Source organism: Macaca nemestrina, chromosome 20 (genome assembly GCF_043159975.1).
Source record: "Macaca nemestrina isolate mMacNem1 chromosome 20, mMacNem.hap1, whole genome shotgun sequence".
NCBI classification, from domain to species: domain Eukaryota; kingdom Metazoa; phylum Chordata; class Mammalia; order Primates; family Cercopithecidae; genus Macaca; species Macaca nemestrina.
The window spans coordinates 15,959,755-15,982,526 of NC_092144.1; the positions used below are offsets into that span (position 1 = coordinate 15,959,755).

General features: G+C 48.7%; 1 protein-coding gene across 6 annotated transcripts in view; it reads left to right on the plus strand.

The window, feature by feature from the left end:
• The first annotated feature begins 1,904 nt into the window (after positions 1 to 1,904).
• The window catches only part of LOC105486759 (NACHT and WD repeat domain containing 1), a 90,897-nt gene continuing 70,029 nt past the window's right edge, over positions 1,905 to 22,772 (plus strand). The window contains exons 1-6 of one of the 6 annotated variants that reach the window (XM_071088156.1): positions 1,907 to 2,308; positions 3,312 to 3,654; positions 5,311 to 5,428; positions 6,443 to 6,540; positions 13,132 to 13,217; positions 18,447 to 18,563. In XM_071088156.1, the coding sequence (XP_070944257.1) occupies positions 13,134 to 13,217; positions 18,447 to 18,563 (201 nt within the window). In that variant the 5' untranslated portion in view covers positions 1,907 to 2,308; positions 3,312 to 3,654; positions 5,311 to 5,428; positions 6,443 to 6,540; positions 13,132 to 13,133. Of the gene's footprint in view, positions 2,309 to 3,311; positions 3,655 to 5,310; positions 5,429 to 6,442; positions 6,541 to 13,131; positions 13,218 to 16,162; positions 16,313 to 18,446; positions 18,564 to 22,772 lie in introns of those variants that run through there. The other 5 variants (XM_071088155.1, XM_071088160.1, XM_071088157.1 and 2 more) reach the window with 5 other exon arrangements.

The following is a 22,772-nucleotide window of genomic DNA, read 5'->3' on the forward strand; positions in this document are numbered from 1 at the left end:
CTGGGACAGTAAATTGAAGTCCTCAGGTTGTTTGGAGTATTGGAAACAGTATATTTCCTAAAATTTCAGCACCCAAAACTTTGTTTCTTTTTCCTTTTTTTTTTTTAAAGAGACAGGGTTTTGCTCTGTTGCCCAGGCTGGAGTGCAGCGAGGCAATCATATCTCACTGCAGCCTTGACTTTCTGGGCTCAAGCGATCCTCTCACCTCAACCTCCCGAGTAGCTGGGAGTACAGGCACGCACCACCACGCCCGGCTAATTTTTTGTTATTGTTGTTGTTGTAGAGATGGGGTCTCACTATGTTGCCCAGGCTGGTCTTGAACTCCTGGCCTTGAGTGACCCTCCCACCTTGGCCTCCCCAGTAGGTGGGACTACAGGAGCATGCCACGGTGCCTGGCAGCACCTGAAACTTCTTCTTCTTCTTTTTTTTTTTTTTTTTTTGAGATGGAGTGTAGTCTGGCTCTGTCGTCCAGGCTGGAATGCAGTGGTGCAATCTCTGCTCACTACAACCTCTGCCTCCCAGGTTTAAGTGATCCTTCTGCCTCAGCCTCCCAAGTAGCTGGGATTACAGGTGCCTGCCACCATGCCCGGCTAATTTTTGGTTTTAGTAGAGACGGGGTCTCACCATATTGGCCAGGCTGGTCTCAAACTCCTGACCTCAGGTTATTTGCCCACCTCGACCTCCCACAGTGCTGGGATTACAGGCGTGAGCCACCACGCCTGACCAAGCATCTGAAACTTCTATCCCTGAAAATATAGTAACATTATTAAACAGAGTAACATTATTATTAAATATAGTAGCTTTATTATGTCTGTCAGTAGAGCAGTGATTCTCAACGTGGGGCAGTGAGGGAGTGGTTGACTCTGTTCCCTAGAGGACACTCGGCAATGACAGAAAACACTTGTGGTTGTCGTGATTGGAGCATGTGCGTGCTACTTGCGTCTTGTGGGTGGAGGCCAGGGATGCTGCTCAACGCTGCACGTTGCATAGGACAGGTCCCCAAACAAAGGATAGTCTGGTCCCAAATGTCGGCAGGAAAGCCTGGTCTAGAGACAGGTTTCCTTAACGCTCACTGGAACCTTGATCTTGGAGGCCGAACTGGGATTGAATCCCAACTCTACCACTCATTGAGTGAAACTGGCAGGACTGATTTTTTGTTTGTTTTTGTTTCTGAGACGGAGTCTTGCTCTGTTGCCCAGGCTGGAGTGCAGTGGTGTGCTTTCAGCTCACTGAAACCTCTACCTACCGGGTTCAAATTCTTGTGGTTCAGCCTCCCAAGTAGCTGGGATTACAGGCGTGAGTCACCACACCCAGCTAATTTTTGTATTTTTAGTAGAGATGGGGGTCTCACCATGTTGTCCAGGCTGGTCTCGAACTCCTGACCTCAGGTGATCCACCTGCCTTGGCCTCCCAAAGTGCTGGAGTTACAGGCGTGAGCCACTGTGCCCGGCCTTGGAGTTTTAATGGTAATTAATCATGGCTAACATCTCACAGGCCCTTCCTGTGATGCAGGCGTGGTGTTAGTCTCACTCTCTGTATAAATGCGTTTCACTGTCTCACCAACCCAGGATGTTAGTGAGAAAATTCAGGTGCACAGTGGTGAAGCGTCACAGGCCAGGGACTTCACCTTTCCGCATCTTGTTTTCTTCATCCATGAAACAGGATCATAATGTCCATCTCTTGGGGTAATAACGTGGACGGCTAATGCCAAATGCCAACCAACTAGCAACTTCTAGACTGTGAGCAAATGGCATCTTTTACGAGAAGCCGTATCAGCCTGGCACACAATGGTTAACCACCAAGTCTGGGCTGAATGCCCGGCTAAGCTGGGGCCCGAGTGCAAACAATTTCTTTCATTATCCCGGTTGCTGGGAGAATTGGGCAAGGAGAGACACATAAAATACGTAAGACAAAAGTTACTAGGATAGCTAGGGGCTTGTCTTCTGGGTGGCGCCGAGGCCAGGAAACTCCTCTCTAACCTATTTCACCAGAGGAGTCTATATTGGCCCTTCCGCTACCAGCAAGGGCAAAAGAGAGGCTGGAGCCCCCAGGACAGCCAGAACGCTAACACTGCAAAGGGCCTCTGTCCTTACTGGGGAAGCCCAATCTTGCTTAGCTGTCTTCTTCAGCAACAAACAGAAGTCAAGAAAGAGAAACAGTTGTGGAGGAACCTGTTGTGATGATAATTTACTGAGCACCTACTATGTGCCAGGCATGCCAACCTTACCAGAAAAGATCCTTGGGCTCATGGAATTCACTTTCTCATGGGAGAGACAAACAATAACACGTAGAAACATATCAGCTGGTGGTGAGTACCGTGCAGAAAATTAAAATAGGGCGATGGCATTGGGAGTGACTTAAGGGGTCACTACGCAATGGGATGGTCAGAGACAGCCTCTCAGGAGGAGGTAGCATTGAAGCTACAATGTGAATGACATGAACAGATGCAGCATAGAACATTAAGGTACAGGACGTGCAAAGGCCCTGAGGTTGAAATAAGCTAAATGCATTAGACTAGGGGTTCTCAAGTAAGGGAATTCTGCCCCCTAGGAGACATTGCAATGTCTAGGGAGACTTTTTTTTTTTTTTTTGAGATGGAGTCTTGCTCTGTTGCCCAGGCTGGAGTGCAGTGGCACGATCTCGGCTCACTGCAAGCTCCGCCTCCCAGGTTCATGCCATTCTCCTGCCTCAGCCTCCCAAGTAGCTGGGATTACAGGCACCCGCCACACACCCTGCTAATTTTTTGTATTTTTAGTAGAGATGGATTTCACCGTGTTAGCCATGATGGTCTCGATCTCCTGACCTTGTGATCTGCCTACCTCGGCCTCCCAAAGTGCTGGGATTACAGGCACGAGCCACTGCGCCTGGCCGAGACTTTTTTTTTTTTTTTTTTTTAGATGGAGTCTCAGTCTCGCTCTGTCGCCCAGGTTGGAGTGCAGTGGCATGATCTCTGCTCACTGCAACCTCCGCTTCCCGGGTTCAAGTGATTCTCCTGCCTCAGGCTTCCAAGTAGCTGGGATTACAGGTACATGCCACCATGCCAGCTAATTTTTGTATTTTTAGTAGAGATGGGGTTTCGCCATGTTGGCCAGGCTGGTCTCGAACTCCTGGCCTCAAGCAATCTGCCTGCTTTGCCCCTCAAAGTGCTGGGATTAGAGGCGTGAGCCACCACATTCAGCCTAGGGATACTTTCTGATTGTCAAGACTTTGGTGGTGGTGGTGGCGGGGGGTGTGTGCTGTTGAAATCTAGTGGGTGGGGGCCGGAAATGTTTTGCAACATCCTAAAATGCATGGAACAATTACCACCACAGAGGATGATCTGGCCTCAAATGTCTGTCATACTGAGATGGAGGAAGCCTGAGATAGACAGTAGGAAAAAGCCTAGAGGTGAAAGTCAAGGTCAAAGCCTCTGATCCTCCTGCGAACATCAGGAGGCAGTAACCGAGGGAGTGTGGCCATGCCCTGAAGTGAATTCAGGTCCAAGGAGCCTGCTGCGACCCAGGAAAACGAGAGAAGGACCAGAAATTGTGGTGGAGGCAAATTCAAGGTCAGAAGATTGGGGAGGAGGTGCTAAGAGAGGTCTGGAGAGATGCTGGGACCAAGAACTGGAGCCGCAGTGAGATCAGCAGGCTGCAGCTAAACTGTGGTATCCGGGTGAGTTGTGGGAAGGTGGCTGGGTGGCTAGGCTGGGTTTATGGGGGCAGGGTCCCTGGAGGAGAGGGAGTAGACCAGCACTCGCTCCCTGACTCTGCCCTTCTAGCTGGTGAGAACTTTCTCATTCTAAGCTGCAGTTTTCTCATCTGTCAAATGGTGACACTCAACTCTACTTACTGGGCCTTTACTGTTGAGAAAATAATTAATTCTGGCCGCACATGGTGGCTCATGCCTCTAATCCCAGCACTTTGGGAGGCTGAGGCAGGAGGATGGCTTGAGGCCAAGAGTTCAAGACCAGCCTGGGCAACATAGTGAGACCCCCCGTCTCTACAAAAAATAAAAAACTTAAGCCTAGCATGGTGGCACATGCCTATAGTTCCAGCTACTTGAGAGGTTGAGGCAGGAGGATGGCTTGAATCCTGGAGTTCAAGGCTGTAGTGAGCTATGATCATGTCACTGCACTCTAATCTGGGCAACAGAGTGAGACCCTATCTCTTAAAAAAAAAAAAAAGCAAACTTAAAAAACTAGCTGGGCATGGTGGTGTGTGCCTATCTAGCTGGGCATGGTGTTGTGTGCCTGTAGTCCCAGCTACTCAGGAGGCTGAGGTGGGAGGATCACTTGAGGACAGGAGATGGAGGCTGCAGTGAGCCACAATAGTACCACTGCACTCCAGCCGGGGTGACAAAGCAAGACCCTGACTCTTTTTTCTTTCTTTGAGACGGAGTTTCGCTCTTGTTGCCCAGGCTGGAGTGCAATGGCACGATCTCAGCTCACCACAACCTCCGCCTCCTGGGTTCAAGCAATTCTCCTGCCTCAGCCTCCCCGGCATGTACCATCACGCCCAGCTAATTTTGTATTTTTAGTAGAGACAGGTTTTCTCCATGTTGGCCAGGCTGGTCTCAAACTCCCGACCTCAGGCGATCTGCCTGCCTCAGCATACCAAAGTGCTGGGATTACAGATGTGAGTCACTGTGCCTGGCTGACCCTGACTCTTAAAAAAGAAAAAAAAAAAAAGAATTAACTCAGCAGGCCTGAGTTGTCCACACGCCACACGTTAAAGGTGTAGCTCTTGACCTGCTCCTGGGAAGTGACCTCTAAGCCCTTGGAAAGCGATAAGAGTGTCTTTGTTTACCTGGAGAGCCTTGGCTCACACTGGATACTAACAACACGACTTAGAGAGGGAGCTTTGAGTCATGCGATATTGGTTGACCCCTGGAGGGGCTGGGGATTAAAGTCAGCCATGCAGGTGATCAGTGATTTCTACATGACCAACCCCCAATAAAAACCCCAGACACCAAGGCTCAGGAGAGCTTTCCTAGTTGGTGCCAAACTATGCATGTTGTCACATGTCACTGCTGGGAGATTTAAGTGCTGGCCACACAACATCACTGGGAGGGGACAACTGAAATCTCACAGCTGGTCTCTCCTGGGCCCTGCCCTGGATGCCTCTTCCTGTGCCTGATCTTATTTTATTTTTTGAGGCAGAGTCTCGCTCTGTTGCCCAGGCTGGAGTACAGTGGCATAATTATGGCTCACTGCAGCTGCAACCTCCTGGGTTCAAGTGATTCTCTCATCTCAGCCTCCCAAGTAGCTAGGACCACAGACATGAATCACCATGCCCAGCTGATTTTTTTTTTTTTTTTTTTTTGAGATAGGGTCTCGCTCCATTTCCCAGGCTGGAGTACAGTGTTGCGATCTTGGTTCACTGCAACCTCTGCCTCCCAGGCTCAAGTGATCCTCTCACCTCAGCCTTGTGAATAGCTGGGACTACAGGTATGCACCACCACATCTGGCTAATTTTTAAATTTTTTTGTAGAGATGGGGTTTCATCATGTTGCCCAGGCTGGTCTTGAACCCTTGGACTCCCAAAGGGCTGGGATTACAGGCGTGAACCACCATATCTGGCCCTGGATAATTTTTTATTTTGTAGAGACGCTGTCTCCCTTGTTGCCCGGGCTGGTCTTGAACTCCTGGGCTCAAGCAATCCCCCATCTCAGCCTCTCAAAGTGCCGAGATTATAGGCATGAGCCACTGTGCCTGGCCCCTTGGCTGATTTTAATTTATATCCATTCATCATAACCTATGAGTACCTATTTTACAGCTTTTTCTGTTTTGTTTTGTTTTGTTTTGTTTTGTGTTGAGATGGAACGTCGCTCTGTTGCCGAGACTGGGTGTGGTGTGATCTCAGCTCACTGCAACCTCCGCCTCCCAGGTTCAAGGGATTTTCATGTCTCAGCCCCCCAAGTAGCTGGGATTACAGACATGCACCGTCATGCCCGGCTAATTTTTGTATTTTTAGTAGAGACAGGGTTTCACCATGTTGGCCGGGCTGGTCTCCAACTCCTGACCTCAAGTGATTAGCCCTCCTTGGCCTCCTAAAGTGCTGGGATTACAGACGTGAGCCACCTTGCCCGGGATATAACACCATTTTTAAATTCTCCGAGTCCTAAGGAATGGTGGAACTTGAGGGTGCTCTTGGGGATCCCTCAATGGCAGAGTCTGTCCTGGGTGGACAAGGCAGGGAAGGGAAGTCGAGGCAGAGAGGATAGTAAGAGCAAAGATACAAAGGTTTGAAAATACAGTTGACTCAGTAGAATCAATATCACTGTTTTGTTGAGGGCTCACTACATGCTGGGCATTTTACAGACCTATCTCCCAACTGCCTTGTTGATGTTTTGTTCAAGGTGGATATTTTTGGCATTAATTTTGATCTGCGAACACATTGCGCTACCTCATGTATTGCTGCAGAGACGAGCGCCCTGAATGGCTCTTATTTTCATTTCACAGACTATGCGGCTGAGGCCCTGGGAGGGAGGCCACTTGTGTAAGTCCTCCAGGAGGGCGATGGAGGAGCCGGCATTCAAACCAGACCCATGGATGTCAAGGTACACGCGTGTTCTCTCTGCCTCCAGCGGTGGTTTGCTACTGCTGTGAAGAGGTGGGGCAGGATTCAGGTCGCCAGGGCATTTCCTTTTTTTTTTTTTTGAGGCGGAGTCTCGCTCTGTCGCCCAGGCTGGAGTACAGTGGCCGGATCTCAGCTCACTGCAAGCTCCGCCTCCCGAGTTCACGCCATTCTCCTGCCTCAGCCTCCCGAGTAGCTGGGACTACAGGCGCCCGCCACCTCGCCCGGCTAGTTTTTTGTATTTTTTAGTAGAGACGGGGTTTCACCGTGTGAGCCAGGATGGTCTCGATCTCCTGACCTTGTGATCCGCCCGTCTCAGCCTCCCAAAGTGCTGGGATTACAGGCTTGAGCCACCGCGCCCGGCCGCGAGGGCATTTTCAATAATGTCAGATCATGGCTGGGCGGGGGGCTCACGCTTGTAATATCAGCACTTTGGGAGGCTCGGGTGGGAGGATCCCTTATTGCCAGGAGCCTGCCAAGTTCCAGCCTTGAACTCAACCCAATGAGACCCCATCTCTACCAAAAAAAAATTGTTTTTGAGATGAAGTTTCACCTCTGTTGCCCAGGCTGGAGTGTAATGGTGCGATCTCGGCTCACTGCAACCCTGCCTCCCAGGTTCAAGTCATTCTCCTGCCTCAGCCTCCCAAGTAGCTGGGACTACAGGTGTGTGCCATCACGCCCAGCTAATTTTTTGTATTTTTGGTAGAGACGGGGTTTCACCATGTTGGCCAGGCTGGTCTGGAACTCCTGACCTCAGGTGATCCACCCACCTCGGCCTCCCAAAGTGCTGGGATTACAGGCGTGAGCCACTGTGCCTGGCCAAAAATTTTTATTTTATTTTATTTTTTATTTTTTGAGATGGAGTCTCACTCTGTCGCCCAGGCTGGAGTGCAGTGGTATGATCTTGGCTCACTGCAACCTCTCTGCCTCCCAGGTTCAAGCGATTCCCATGCCTCAGCCTCTCAAATAGCTGGGGCTACAGGTGTGCACCATCATGTCCAGCTAATTTTTGTAGTTTTAGTAGAGACAAGGTTTTACCATGTTGGCCAGGCTGATCCTGGACTCCTGAGCTCAAATGATTCGCCCATCTTGGACTCCCAAAGTGCTGGGATTATAGGCATGAGCCACTGTGCCCAGACTCTAGACAAAATTAAAAAAAAATTAATCAGACATGGCCGGGTGCAGTGGCTCACACCTGTAATCCCAGCACTTTGGGAGGCCAAGGCGGGCAGATCACGAGGTCAGGAGATTGAGACCATCCTGGCTAACATGGTGAAACCCTGTTTCTACTAAAAATATAAAAAATTAGCTGGGCGTGGTGGTGGGCACCTGTGGTCCCAGCTACTCGAGAGGCTGAGGCAGGAGAATGGCGTGAACCTGGGAGGTGGAGATCACGCCACTGAACTCCAGCCTGGGTGACAGAGTGAGACTCCGTCTCAAAAAAAAAAATTAACCAGACATGATGGGGCACACCTGTAGTCCCAGCTACTTGGGAGGCTGAGATGGGAGGATCACTTGAGCCCAGGAAATGGAGGCTGCAGTGAGCTATGATCGCACCACTGCACTCCAGCCTGGGTGGCAGAGCAAGACCCTGTATCACATAACAACAAACTTCTGCAGGCAAAGATAACTAGCTAGAGTTTATTTATTTATTTAATCATATTGTTCATTTATTTATTTATTTATTTATTTATTTATTTTTGAGATGGAGTCTCCCTCTGTCACTTAGGCTGGAATGCAGTGGCACGATTTTGGCTCACTTCAACCTCTGCCTCCCAGGTTCAAGCGATGCCCCTGCCTCAGCCTCCCGAGTAGCTGGGACTACAGGGGCGCACCACCCCTCTTGGTTAATTTCTGTATTTTTAGTAGAGACGGGTTTCACCGTGTTGGACAGGCTGGTCTTGAACTCATGACCTCAAGTGATCCATCTACCTTGGCCTCCCAAAGCAGTGGGATTACAGGCACGTGGTCGTAGCTCACAGCAGCTTTGAACTCTTGGGCTTATGCCATCCTCCCATTTCAGCCTCCCTAGTAGCTGGGACAACAGGCCACACCACCATGCCATGGCTACATTGTTTTTTGTATTTTTTTTTGAGACGGAGTTTCATTCTCGTTGCCCAGGCTGGAGTGCAGTGGCAGGATCTCGGCTCACTGCAACCTCCACCCCGCTGGTTCAAGTGATTCTCCTGCCTCAGCCTCCCGAGTAGCTAGGATTATAGGCATGCACCACCACACCCGGCTAATTTTGTAGTTTTAGAAGAGATGGGATTTCTCCATGTTGGTCAGGCTTGTCTCAAACTCCCGACCTCAGGTGATCCGCCTGCCTCGGCCTCCCAAAGTGTTGAGATTACAGGCGTGAGACACCACTGCTCCTGGCCCATGTCTATATTTTAAAAAGCTTTTTTTTTTTTTTTTTTTTTTTTTTTTTTTGCAGAGATGAGGTCTCACTGTGTTGCCCAGGCGGGTTTTGAACTCCTGGCTCAAGTGATCCTCCCACCCTGGCCTCTTGAATAGCTGGGATTACTGGAACAAGCCACCGTGCCCAGCTACTAGAGTTGATTTAAAACTGTTTTCTTTCTTTTTTTCTTTTTACTTTTGAGATAGTGTCTTGCTCTGTCAACAGGCTGGAGTGCAGTGGCGCGATCTCAGTTCACTGCAACCTCCACCTCCTGCGTTCAAGTGTTTCTCCTGTCTCAGCCTCCCAAGTAGCTAGGACTACAGGCCTGTGCCATCATGCCCGGCTAATTTTTGTATTTTTCATAGAGACGGGGTTTCACCATGTTGGCCAGGCTGGTTTGAACTCCTGACCTCAAGTGATCCATCTGCCTCGGCCTCCCAAAGTGCTGGGATTATAGGCATGAGCCACTGCACCTGGCCTAAAACTGGTTTCTCAGTTTTTTAACTACTGCTGACAACTGGGGATGGATCATTCTTTGTGGGGGCTTCCTGGGCATTGTAAGATGTTGAGCAGCATCCCTGGTCTCTACTCACACGATGCCAGTATCATCCCCCACTCGTGGCAACTGAAAAGGTCTCCAGACATTGCAAGTGTCCCCTGGGGGCTGAATGGTCCCCAAGTGAGAACAGCTGGTTGAAATAGTACGTGCGGTGCCTGGATGTGGAAGGACTTTGCCTCGTGGGAGGGGGTGGTAAGGGCAGGATGGAGTGAGACTTTCGTCAAGCGTTTGTCTCTCTTGTCTGGGCTGTGGGGCTGGACATGGCTCCCAGCATCTCCTCTGTACACCTGGGTTCAGGCTCAATTTACATGGGCAGGCCCCAGGGGACCCAGGTGTTCAAGAGGTTGACTGGTCCCCGGGCCCAACTCCCAGCACTGGGAAACCACAGTTGCTGTGGCGACCACTGAGCTCTGAGGACGAGGAGCTGGGAAGAGGACTCCCGTGCCTAAAGGAGCCAATATCCAGAGGTCTGTCTAATATCCCTCCATGAGTGCTTGCAGACCAAGGAAAGCAGTGGAGAGGAGCTGGTTCAGCTCCCCAGAGGCGCTGGAGGTGGTGGGAGCTGCAGGTCACTGGGGGAGCCTCGGAAGGTGAAACTGACTCCCTGTTCCTGATGGCCCTGCCCGGCTGGCCTCCCAGGAAGGCTGCCTGGCTGCTGATGTGAGGTCTCTGAGCCCCGGGCCCTTTCCAGGGGAAGGGTCATCTCAGTGGGTGGGCAGCAATGAGCGTGGGCCCCCTTAGCCCGAGTACCCGCCGGCGGCCTCTGCAGGGTGAAGCCGGCCCCCTCCCACCACCTCCACCCACCGGTGTGACCATCTTCATCAATTCCACGGTCTCAGGTAAGGTGCAGTGTATGGATGGGGGCTCAGAGGCAGGTGGGCACTCTCAGGCAGTGTCAGGGCGATGGGCACGGCTCATGGAGTCCTTTAAGAGACCTAGACGTGAACCAATACCGTGTTTCACGCCTGTAATCCCAGCACTTTGGGAGGCTGAGGCAGGTGGATCACCTGAGCTCAGGAGTTGAAGACCAACCTGGGCAGCATGGTGAAAACCTGTCTCTACTAAAAATACAAAAGATTAGCCAGGCATGGTGGTGGGTGCCTGTAATCCCAGCTACTCGGGAGGCTGAGGCAGGAGAATCCCTTGAATCTGGGAGGTTTCAGTGAGCCGAGATTGTGCCATGGCGCTCCAGCCTGGACAACAGAGCAAAATTCTGTCTCAAAAAACAAATAAACAAACCGGGAGATGTTAGATAATAGCATGCTGCTACACAGCACTGCCCAACTCCACATTCAGTGAAGTCACTTGGCAACTTGATATTAACCAAGGTGGAGTATTTAAACCACGGAAATTGGCAGAAAATACAAATCGGATTTAAAAACATTTGTTTTGGAGAACATAGTATTATGGAACATTTGCCGGGTCATTGTTCTTTTTTTTTTTTTTTTTTTTTTTTTTTTTTTTTTTTTTTTTTTTGAGATGGAGTCTCACTCTGTTGCCCAGGCTGGAGTGCAGTGGTGTGATCTGGACTCACTACAACCTCTGCCTCCTGGGTTCAAGGGATTCTCCTGCCTCAGCCTCCCGAGCAGCTGAGATTAAGGCCATCTGCCACCATGCCCAACTAATTTTTGTATTTTTAGTAGAGATGGGGTTTCACCATGTTGACCAGGCTGGTGTCGAACTCCTGATCTCAGGTCATCTGCTCCCCTCCCAAAGTGCTGGGATTACAGGTATGAGCCACTGTGCCTGGCCACACCACTCTATGTATATGTGCTCTCATAGAGATTACATCCTGGTTGGGGGAACGGACAAATAAATTAAGTAATTGCAGGCTAGGCACGGTGATTCCGGTGATTCACGCCTGTAATCCCAGCACTTTGGGAGGCCGAGGCGGGCGGATCACGAGGTCAGAAGATCGAGACCATCCTGGCTAACACGGTGAAACCCCGTCTCTACTAAAAATACAAAAAATTAGCCGGGCATGGTGGCGGGCGCCTGTAGTCCCAGCTACTTGGGAGGCTGAGGCAGGAGAATGGCGTGAACCCGGGAGGCGGAGCTTGCAGTGAGCCAAGATCGCGCCACTGCACTCCAGTCTGGGCGACAGAGCGAGACTCCATCTCAAAAAAAAAAAAAAAAAGAAAAAAACAATTCAGTAATTGCAGCTTGTGGGCTGGGTGCAGCGGTTCATGCCTGCAATCCCAGCACATTGGGAGGCCGAGGTGGGAGACTTGGGAAACCTCTAAAATGTGAATGCAGCTCAGGTAGTGACTCATGTGGGAGCCTCCCGGACCCTCTGTTTCCTCCTCGAGAAGCCAGACTGAGAACCCAACTTGATAGAGTTGCTGTGAGTGGCGTATGATGTTGCAACTAACATTTATGACCAATGTACTGTGTGTTAGGCTTAAAAACTGCCAGAATCTTGCCACAGCTGCATGGCCCTGTGTGACCAGACCCTGCTCACCTCCTTAACCTTATCTCATGCAGTTACCTCCTTGTCTACCTGTTGTATCCACACCAGAACCCATAGATCTGGGAATCCACAGGGCCATGAGGCTGATATCAGGACTATCACTCTCACTGTTCCCTCTTCTCCTTCTTATTCTGATCCTTTGGGTCTCAGTGCAAACACCCCTTCTTCAGGGAGCCCTTCTCTGCCTCTCAATCTAAAGTAGATTTGTCCCACTGAGGTGGGTGGATTGCTTGAGCTCAGGAGTTCAAGACCAGCCTAAGCAGCACGGGAAGGCCCCATCTCTACAAAAAGTAAAAAAATAAAATAAAATAAAATAAAAAAAGGCTGGGTGCGGTGGCTCACGCCTGTAATCTCAGCACTTTAGGAGGCCAAGGCACCTGAGGTCAGGAGTTCGAGACCAGCGTGGCCAACATGGTGAAACCCCGTCTCTACTAAAAATACAAAAATTAGCCCAGTGTGGTGGTGTGCGCCTATAATCCCAGCTACTCTGGAGGCTGAGGCAGGAGAATCGCTTGAACCTGGTAGGCGGAGGTTGCAGTGAGCTGAGATTGTGCCACTGCATTCCAGCCTGGGCAGCAGAGTGAGACTCTGTCTCAAAAAAAAAAAAAAAAAGAACAAAGAAAAGAAAGAAAGAGAGAGGGAAGGAAGGAAGGAAAGAAGGAAGGAAGGAATGGAAGGCAGGCAGGCAGGCAAGGAAAAGAAAAGAAAGAAACATTTGTCCCTGTTATTCTCTAGCCCAGCCCACCCATGTGTTTTCAACAGCACTCTTCACAAACATAGGAAACATAGGGAGCCTAGGAAACATAGCGAGACTCCACAAAATAAATAAAATAACTGCCTATTGCCATTTTTTTCTTTTCTTTTTTTTTTTTTTTTTTTTTTTTGAGATGGTGGCGGCAGATGAGGCTTTAGTCGTAGGCCAGGCGCAGTGGCTCATGCCTGTAATCCCAATACTTTGGAAGGCAGAGGAGAGACGATCTCTTGAGGGCAGGAACTTGAGACCAGCCTGGCCAACATAGCGAGATCCCATTTTCCACAAAAATGGGGAAAAAAGACAAAAGTCTATCAATAAAATAAAAGCAGAGCTATGAGACTGGGAAGAGTTCTGGGTCCTTTCCACTAATATCCTCCATGCCCTTCCCTGCAGATATGGACGCAGAGAGGGAAGGCCTGCAGAGCTCTGCCTACCCCGAGGTGCAGAACTTCTGCCAGAAGCACGGCTTGATGTTTGAGGTAACCGCAAGTCACTCTGGGCTCCATGCTTTTTTTTTTTTTTTTTTTTTTGACACGTAGTCCTTGTTCTGTCGCCAGGCTGGAGTGCAGTGGCACGATCTCGGCTCACTGCAACCTCCACCTCCCAGGTTCAAGCAATTCTCCTGCCTCAGCCTCCTGAGTAGCTGGGACTACAGGCGCGTGCCACCATGCCCAGCTGATTTTTGTATTTTTAGTAGAGATGGGGTTTCACCGTGTTGGCCGGGATGGTCTTGACCTCTTGACCTTGTGATCCGCCTGCCTCGACCCCCCAAAATGCTGGGGTTACAGGCGTAAGCCACCAAGCCCAGCTCCATGCTTTTTTTTTTTTTTAAAGACGGAGTCTCTCTCTGCCACCCAGGCTGGAGTGCAATGGTGCGATCTCGGCTCACTGCAACCTCGGCCTCCAGGGTTCAAGCTATTCTCCTGCCTCAGCCTCCTGAGTGGCTGGGATTACAGGTGCCTGCCACCACGCCCGGCTATCTTTTAACACGTTATTGTTGAGTTTTAGAATTCACAATGATTTTTAAACAAAGGGCCCACATGTTCTTTTTGCACCGAACCCCGCAGATTCTGTAGTTAGTCCTGGGGATCCAGCTGTGGAGATAAAAATCCTTGGGACTATAAAAAAGCAGGTGGGATCAGGCTCGGTGGCTGACACCTGTAATCCCAGCACTTTGGGAGGCCGAGGCGGGCAAATCGCTTGAGGTCAGAAGCTCGAGACTAGCCTGGGTAATATGGTGAAACTCCGTCTCTACTAAAAATATAAAAATTAGCTGGGCATGGTGGCTCATGCCTGTAGTCCCAGCTACTCAGGAGGCTGAGACAGGAGGATCTCTTGAACCCGGGAAGCGGAGATTGCAGTGAGCTGAGATCAAGCCACTGCACTCCAGCATGGGTGACAGAGCAAGACTCTGTCTCAAAAAAGAAGAAAAAAGAAAAAGACAGGTGGAGGGGTTACAGCCGTGCGCACCTTGCTTGGTTAGCGTGGCAGGCGGTGTAGAAAAGTGGGTAGGAGCGAATGCTTTGGAACACAGATTCATTGCTGCCTCCCTTGCAGTGTGACCTTGGGCATGTCATTTAACTGTCTGTCGTTGTTGCTGCTGTTTTTGTCTTGCCTTCAGGGCTTCCTGGCCCTCTTCGTACTGGGCTTCAGGAGGAGTATAAGAGGTCTTTGGGATTTGGGGGATGGGGGATGGGTATGGAGGTTGGACATGTCTTTTTCTAGAATGCTGATGGTGTACCTAATTGGCACAGTCCCAAAACAGTAGGAGCCCCTAACAGTGCCTCCTTGTACCAATCTCTGGCTAGGGAAATTTTTTTTTCTTTTTTGAGATGAGGTCCAGTGGGCGACAGAGCAAGACCTCATTTCAAAAACAAAGAAACAAACAAAAAAAAGGTACAGTGGTGTGATCTCACAGCTCACTGCAACCTTGACTTTCTGGGCTCAAGGGCTCCTCCTGCCTCAGCCTCCTGAGGAGCTGAAACTACAGGCATGCACCACTATGCCTGGCTAACCAGGGATGTTTCTGCCTGCACATTTCCTTGTGGAAACTGATGAACCATCTTTGGAGTCTTAGCTTAACTTGAGGCTGCCTCCTTGCTATTTATCAGAATGATTCATTGCACCAAAGTCCCATTTGGTTAAAAGATGAGGTCAGGCATGGTGGCTAATACTTGTATTCCCAGTGCTTTGGGAGGCCAAAGCAGGAGGATTACTGGAGGCCAGGAGTTTGATACCAGCCTGGGTAATATAACAAGATCCCGTCTCTATAAAATTAAAAAAAAAGTGAGCTGGGTGCGGTGATGCCCACCTGTAGTCCCAGCTACTGGGGAGGCTGAGGCGGGAGGATCACTCGAGCCCAGGAGTTTGAGGCTGCAGTGAGCTGTAATGGAGCCACTGCACTGTAGCCTGGGTGCCAGATTGGGATGTTGTCTTAGAAAAAAAATCTGGGCCGGGCGCAGTGGCTCATGCCTGTAATCCCAGCACTTTGGGAGGCCAAGGAGGGTGGATCACCTGAGGTCAGGAGTTTGAGACCAGCCTGGACAACATGATGAAACCCCCTCTCTACTAAAAATTCAAAAATTAGCTGGGTGTGGTGACGCACACCTGTAATCCTAGCTACTCAGGAGGCTGAGGCAGGAGAATTGCTTGAACCTGGGAGGTGGCGGTTGCAGTGAGCTGAGATCATGCTACTGCTCTCCAGCCTGGTGACAGAGCAAGACTCCGTCTCCAAAAAAAAAAAAAAAATCAAGTGGATCTTTGGGTAAAAAAGAAAAGAAAAGGAAAAAGATGCATGATCATTATGGTTTGTATATTTATTACTAAGAAAGAAGCAGTGCTGGAAATTCCACTGTGCCCACCATTGATCATGAGACATAGTTCAATGTCAGAGGCAGTATGAAAGCATCAGCACTGAGAGCTGATGAAATGGTCGAGCTCTTCTGTTTAATGCCCACGCCGGTGCTCTGACGCGGATGCCGTCAACGTCCTCCATGCGTAATAGGGAGACGGTGGTCTCTCCGGAGGCACAAGCTCCTTCCGGAGGCTGACTCCTGAGCCCTTTTCCTTTCCTGTTCCTCTAACTCATTGTTCCTCCCCCTTTCTTCCTCCAGTCACATTCAGTACTGCTGGCCTTCTCACATAGGAATCTATGCGTCTTCTCCTCGGGACTAAAGAATTCAGGGAGGCAGGGACTATTCCGAGTTGTCGTTGTCTCCCTGTCACCCCAGCCTTCCGCAGGGTCAGCTTTGCCTACTTGAACTGAGCCGTTCTGCCCAGCCTCCCCGTGGCAAGCAGGCACAAATGAACCGCAAGCGTGTGGTTGCCAAGGAGACCTTGCTATGTCCAGTGCTGGCCAAACTAAACACCCTCCTTTGCAAGGAAAGCTTTGTGAACAAGTGTGGACACGTCCTTGCTTTCAAAGCAACAGTTTGAAAATGGCCAAGTTCCTTTTTTTAGAGAGCTTTTTCATCTTTCTTTCTTTTTTTCTTGCAACAGGGTCTCGCTCTGTCATCCAGGCTGGAGTGCAGGGGTGCGATCACAGCTCACTGAAGCTTCTGCTTCCTGGGCTCAGGTGAGCCTCCTGCCTCAGCCTCTCAAGTATCTGGGACCACAGGCACACACCAGCACACCTGGCTATTTATTTATTTATTTATTTTGCAGATACAAGTTCTCCCTATACTGTCTAGGCTGATCTCAAACTCCTTGCCTCAAGAGATCCTCCTGCCTCGACCTCCCATAGTACTGGGATTATAGGCGTGAGCTACTTCACCCTGCATCTATTTTAATTTTTAAATTTTTAATTAACTTACTTTTTTATTTTTTTAGAGATGAGGTCTTGCTATGTTGCCCAACCTGGTCTTGAACTCCTGTGCTCAAGCAATCCTCATGCCTCAGCCTCCGGAATAGCTGTGATTACAGGCACACGCCACTGTGCTCAACTAAATGTTTATAAATAAACTTCTGAATTTGGAATTTAGGCTTACAGGAAATGCACTGACAGTGCAGAGTTCCCATATACCCCCAAACTCTGTGTTTCCTAACATTTTACGTAACCACAGCACAACCAACAATGTTGTTACAACTATGAAATAAACTTTGAGGCCAGGTGCAGTACCTCGCGCCTGTAATCCTAGCATTTTGGGAGGCTGAGGCAGGCAGATCACTTGAGATCAGGAGTTTGAGACCAGCCTGACCAACACAGTGAAAATTTAGCCAGGTGTGGTGGCGCACGCCTGTAATCCCAGCTGCTTGGGAGGCTGAGGCAGGAGAATCCCTTGAACCTGGGGGGAGGCGGAGGTTGCAGTGAGCTGAGAGTGCACCACTAAGCTCCAGCCTGGGTGACAGAGCAAGACTCTGTCACCCCCCTCCACCAAAAAAAAAAAAAGAGAAATAAATCAGGCTGGGAGCAGTGGCTCACGCCTGTAATCTCAGCATTTTGGGAGGCCCAGGTGGGGAAATCACCTGAGGCCAAGAGTTCGAGACCAGCCTGGCCAGTATGGTGAAATCTTATCTCTACTAAAAATACAAAAATTTAGCAAGGCATGGTGGTGTACACCTGTAGTCCCAGTTACTCAGGAGGCTGAGGGATAAGAATGGCTTGAACCCAGGAGGCAAAAGTTGCAATGAGCCAAGATCATGCCATTGGAAGGAAGTAAGGAAGGAAGGAAGGAGAGAGGGAGGAAGGAAAGAAGGAAGGAAGGAAGGAAGGAAGGAAGGAAGGAAGGAAGGAAGGAAGGAAGGAAGGAAGGAAGGATCGGTTTTCCAGTGAGACAAGATCACTCCACTGCACTCCAGCCTGGGCGACATAGCAAGACTCCATCTCAAAAAAAAAAAAAAAGAGAAATCAACATTGGTATGTGACTGTTAACCTCCTAACTTTATTCAAATGTTGCCAGCTCTTCTAAGTCTTTTCTGGTGAAGAATCCCATCCAGGGTACCCCGTTGCATTTCATTGTCTTACTGCCCCAGTCTCCTCTGGTCTGCGTCAATTTCTTAGTCTCTTTATTTTTCATGACCTTGGCAGTCTCCTTCCTTCCTTTCTTTCTTTCTCTCTCTCTCTTTCTTTCTTTCTTTCTTTCTGTCTCTCTCTCCTTCCTTCCTTCCTTCCTTCCTTCCTTCCTTCCTTCCTTTCTTTCCTTCTTTCCTTCTTTCCTTCTTTCCTTCTTTCCTTCTTTCCTTCTTTCCTTCTTTCCTTCTTCTTTCCTTCTTTCTTTCTTTCTTTCTTTCTTTCTTTCTTTCTTTCTTTCTTTCTTTCTTTCTTTCTTTCTTTCTTTCTTTCTTTCTTTCTTTCTTTCTTTCTTTCTTTCTTTCTTTCTTTCTTAACAGGGCCTGGCTCTGTCGTCCAGGCTGGCATACAGTAGTACAATAAGAGCTCACTGCAACCGCTATCTTGTGGGCTCAATTGATCCTCCTACCTCAGCCTCCCGAGTAGCTGGGACTGCAGGTGCCCGCCACCATGCTTGGCTTTGACTGGCAGGGCGTCTTGAAGAATGCCCTTCCCTCCAGTGTGGATCTGTCTCTTATTTTTCTCATGATTATACTGAGGTTATGAATTTGGTTCAAGTTCTTTTAATCCAGACATTCCCCTACAGGAAGAGGCTGTCAAAAACTTTTGAAAGAAACTTTCTGCTTTTGTCAAAAGGGATTGAAAAAACAAATCATCTGTCATGACACCTCTCTGACAAACTTGTGTTTCTATTTCCCAGGTCGTTGATCTGAGGTGGGGTATTCGGAATACTGAAGTCACTGACCTCTTGACCACAGAACTCTGCTTGGAGGAGGTTGACCGGTGTTGGAAAACATCCATAGGGCCAGCTTTTGTTGTGAGTGTCTCAGGAGGAATGGGTTAGCTCTTACTCCTCCAGAATATGCCCCCTGCTTTCTAGACAAACTGATCAGCGGAGGGCAGTAGGTACCATTTCTGCTTTCGTACTTTATCCCTATGGCCTGCCTGCGGCAGACATTACTAATCAATCACAGCACTCTTTCTGCAGAGCTGAATGGGATCCAGTCATTAGCTGTCAAATGGAAGCAGCAGGTGGCTTGGAGAGTAGAGTGTTGAAGCCAGAAGGAATCTTAGAATTTGATCTGGACTTTCTCCCACCTTCCCCACTTCCTCCACTTTATGTCTATGGGACTTTGGGATCCTGGAAAACCATGGAAACGGTGGAAACCCTCAGGGTCTTAGGATATTTTTTTTCCTCCATGTGACCACTGGTTTCAGGTTATGGGAACTTCTCCCCTCTCTCTTCCAGTTACACCCCCTCTATCACAAAGTCACTCTCCAGTCCACAATTAATGGTTTGTGCTATTAAAATTGAATGATATTCCTTAGTCTTTTTTTTTTTTTTCTTTTTTTGAGATGGGGTCTTTCTCTGTTGACCAGACTAGAGTGCAGTGGCGAGATCATGGCTCACTATAGCCTTGAATTCCTGGGCTTGTGATCTTCCTGCCTTGTTCTCCCTAGTAGCTGGGACTACAGGTGTGTGCCACCACAGTTGGCTAGTATTGTTTTGGAAAGATGGGATCTCACTATGTTGCCCAGGTTTATCTCAAACTCCTGGGCACAAGCGATCCTCTCACCCTGGCCTCCCAAAGTTCTGGGATTACAGGCATAAACCAATGCACCTGCTCCAGTTTTAAGGTTTTTTTTTTTTTTTTTTTTTTTTTTTGAGATGGGGTCTTGATGTTGCCCAGGCTGGCCTGAATCTTAATTTATTACATCGAGTTCCAGATACATCCAAGAATGATCATATTTTCCTCAGTGAGCTGAGATCTGGCCACTGCACTCCAGCCTGGGCGACAGAGCGAGACTCCGTCTAAAAAAAAAAAAAAAAAAAAAAAGAAATTCTAGAGCAGGGGGTCAGGAGTGGTGGCTCACACCTGTAATCCCAGCACTTTGGGAGGCCAAGGTGGGTGGATCATGAGGTCAGGAGTTTGAGACCAGCCTGGCCAACATAGTGAAACCCCATATCTACTAAAAAAATATAATATAAAAATTAACTGGGCGTGGTGGCATATGCCTGTAATCCCAGCTACTTGGGAGGCTGAGGCAGGAGAATTGCTTGAACCTGGGAGATGGAGGTTGTAGTGAGCCGAGATCATGCTGCTGTACTCCAGCCCGGGCAACAGAGCAAGACTCTGTTGCTCTTGCTAAAAAAAAAAAAAAAAAAAAAAAAAAAAAAAAAAAAAAAAAGAAGAAGAAAGAAATTCTAGAGCAGACATCAACAAGCTATAGCCTGAAAGACAAGTGTGGCCTGCTGCCTGTCTTTGCAAGTAAAACTTTATTGGCACACAGCCGTGTCCACTTGTTTACACTTTGTCTAGCACTGCTTTCAAACTGTAATGGCAGAGTTTAGTCATTCTGACAGAGACCATCTGGCCTATAAGGCCAAAAATATTGACTATCTGACTTTTTCCAGGAAAAATGTGCTGATCCCTGTCCTGGACAGTAAAGAGGGAAAAAGTAAAGTAAAGTATCATGGCAAGGTGTGGTGGCTCACTCCTGTAATCTCTGCATTTTGGTAGGCTGAGGCAGGAGGATAATTTGAGGTCAGGAGTTTGAGAGCAGCCTGGGAAACATGGTAAAACCCCATCTATGCTAAAAATACAAAAATTAGCCAGACATGGTGGTGCACACCTGTAATCCCAGCTACTCGTGAAGCTGAGGCAGGATAATCATTTGAAACTGGGAGGCAGAGGTTGGAGTGAGCCGAGATTGTGCCACTGCATTCCAGACTGGGCAACAGAGGGAGACTCTGTCAAAAAAAAAAAAAAAAAAAAATTGGAGAAGGTGAAGGCCAGAGAGATACTCTATCTTCTGAGGTCTGCTTCTGAGACCTAAAGTGTCCCAACATTACAGCAAAAGACTGTAACAAGGGCTTTGGGAATTATGAGTCAGGAATAATGGGCAAAACATACATATTTATATATATTTCTCTCCTTTGTTTTTTTTAGACAAGGTCTTGCTATGTTGCCCAGACTGGATTTGAACTCCTGGACTGAAGCAATCCTCCAGCCTTAGTCTCCTGGGTAGCTGGGATTATAGTTATTCTTTTGATCTACACTTCTATTGTAATTTGGTGCCACTCTGTTTTATTTATTACTGCTTTAAAATATATCCTAATGTTTGGAAAACTCTACATTCTGTTGTAAATCTCCTAAATTTCCAGTCTCCTAAATTTAATTTTTCAAAGGAGCCCAATGATCAGTTTATTGAGTTTCCAAGAAAAAAAAAAGGAGAGAGAGGCTGACCGTGACGCATGCCTGTAATCCCAGCACTTCAAGAGGCTGAAGCGAGAGGATCACTTGAGCCCAGGAGTTAAAGACCAGCTTGAGTACCATAGTGAGACCCCATCTCTACCAAAAAAAAAAAAAAAAAAAAAAAAATTAAGGAAGAAAGGGAAAAGAAAGGAGACAAGAACGCCAGGAGGAACTTGATTTTGGAACCCAAATTACAGGCAGCCAAAAGCACAGTGCAGCTTCCTGATTGCACAGGGAACCTAGGGGTGATCTCTGAGCTTCTCTGGGGCCTGGCCAACCAGCCCTGGGACCTTCCAGAAAGGCCCCATCGCCGGCTGACCTGGACTTACTTCCTGCTTCCCTCTTGAACCAGGCATCACCCCTTTACTGCCCAAGAGCCACAGCATCATTCTGCTCCATGACTCTGATTTGTGCGGGGCCTTCCACAAAAATCAGAGATGTGCTAGAGGCCCTTGTGAGGTGTCTCTCTGGTAAATAAGTTATTAGGCAGCACCGAGGCTGGGGACAGCTCCCCATGGTGCTTCCTTCTAGAGAGGCTCTTGCCTCTTGTATCTCCAGAGCTCTGAGAGTTGTTTCCGGTGGGAACTGTTCCTATTTCCCTTGCCCTGATCCCACAGACTGGAGCAACTTGTTTGTTTTGTTTTTTTACCACCTGTTTCCTTCGTATAACCACTGGTCTGTGCTTGGCTTGTGTCTTAGTCCATTTTCTGTTGCTTATAACAGAATCGCTGAAACTGACTGGTTGTAAAGAGATGAAGCCAGACACCGTGGATCACACCTGTAATCCCAGTGCTTTGGGAGGCTAAAGTAGGAGGATCGTGTGATCCAGGAGTTCAAGACCAGCCTGGGCAACATAGCAAGACCCCATCTCTACAAAAAGAATAAAACAGTTAGCTGGGGCAGTGGCTCATGCTTGTAGTCCTAGCTGCTCGGGAGGCTGAGGTGGGAAAATCCCTTGAGCCCAGGAGTTTGAGGTGGCAGTGAGCTATGATTGTACAGTGGCACTGTGGCCTGGGTGCCAGAGGAAGAGTCTGTCTCTTAAGAAAAAAAGAAGAAGAAAAAAGAATTAAAAAGAAATTATTATTATTATTATTATTATTATTATTATTTTGAGATGGAGTCTCACTCTGTCAACCGGGCTGGAGTGCAGTGGGACCATGTTGGCTCACTGCAACCTCCATCTCCTGGGTTCAAGCAATTCTCCTGCCTCAGCCTCCTAAGTAACTGGGATTACAGGCACCCACTACCAAGCCTGGCTAATTTTTAAATATTTTTAGTAGAGACAGGGTTTCACCATGTTAGCCAGGCTGGTCTCGAACTCCTGATCTCAGGTGATCCACCCTCCTTGGCCTCCCAAAGTGTTGGGATTACAGGCGTGAGCCACCACACCTGGACTTCTATTATATATTTTTTGAGATGAAGTTGCTCCATTGCCAGGCTGGAGTGCAGTGGCAGGACCTCAGCGCACTACAACCTCTGCCTCCCAGGTTCAAGCGATTTCCAGCTAATTTTTGTGTTTTTAGTAGAGACGGGGTTTCACCGCATTGGTTGGGCTGGTCTCAAACTCCTGACCTCAAGTGACCCACCCACTTTGGCCTCCCAAAGTGCTAGGATTACAGGTGTGAGCCACTGTGCCCAGCCAGAAATTCATTTCTTAGATTTCTGGACGCTGGGAAGTCCGAGGTCAAGGGGCTGCATCTGGTGAGGGCCTTCTTGCTACTGGGGTCTCACAGAGTCCTGAGGTGGTGCAGGGCATCACATGGCGAGAG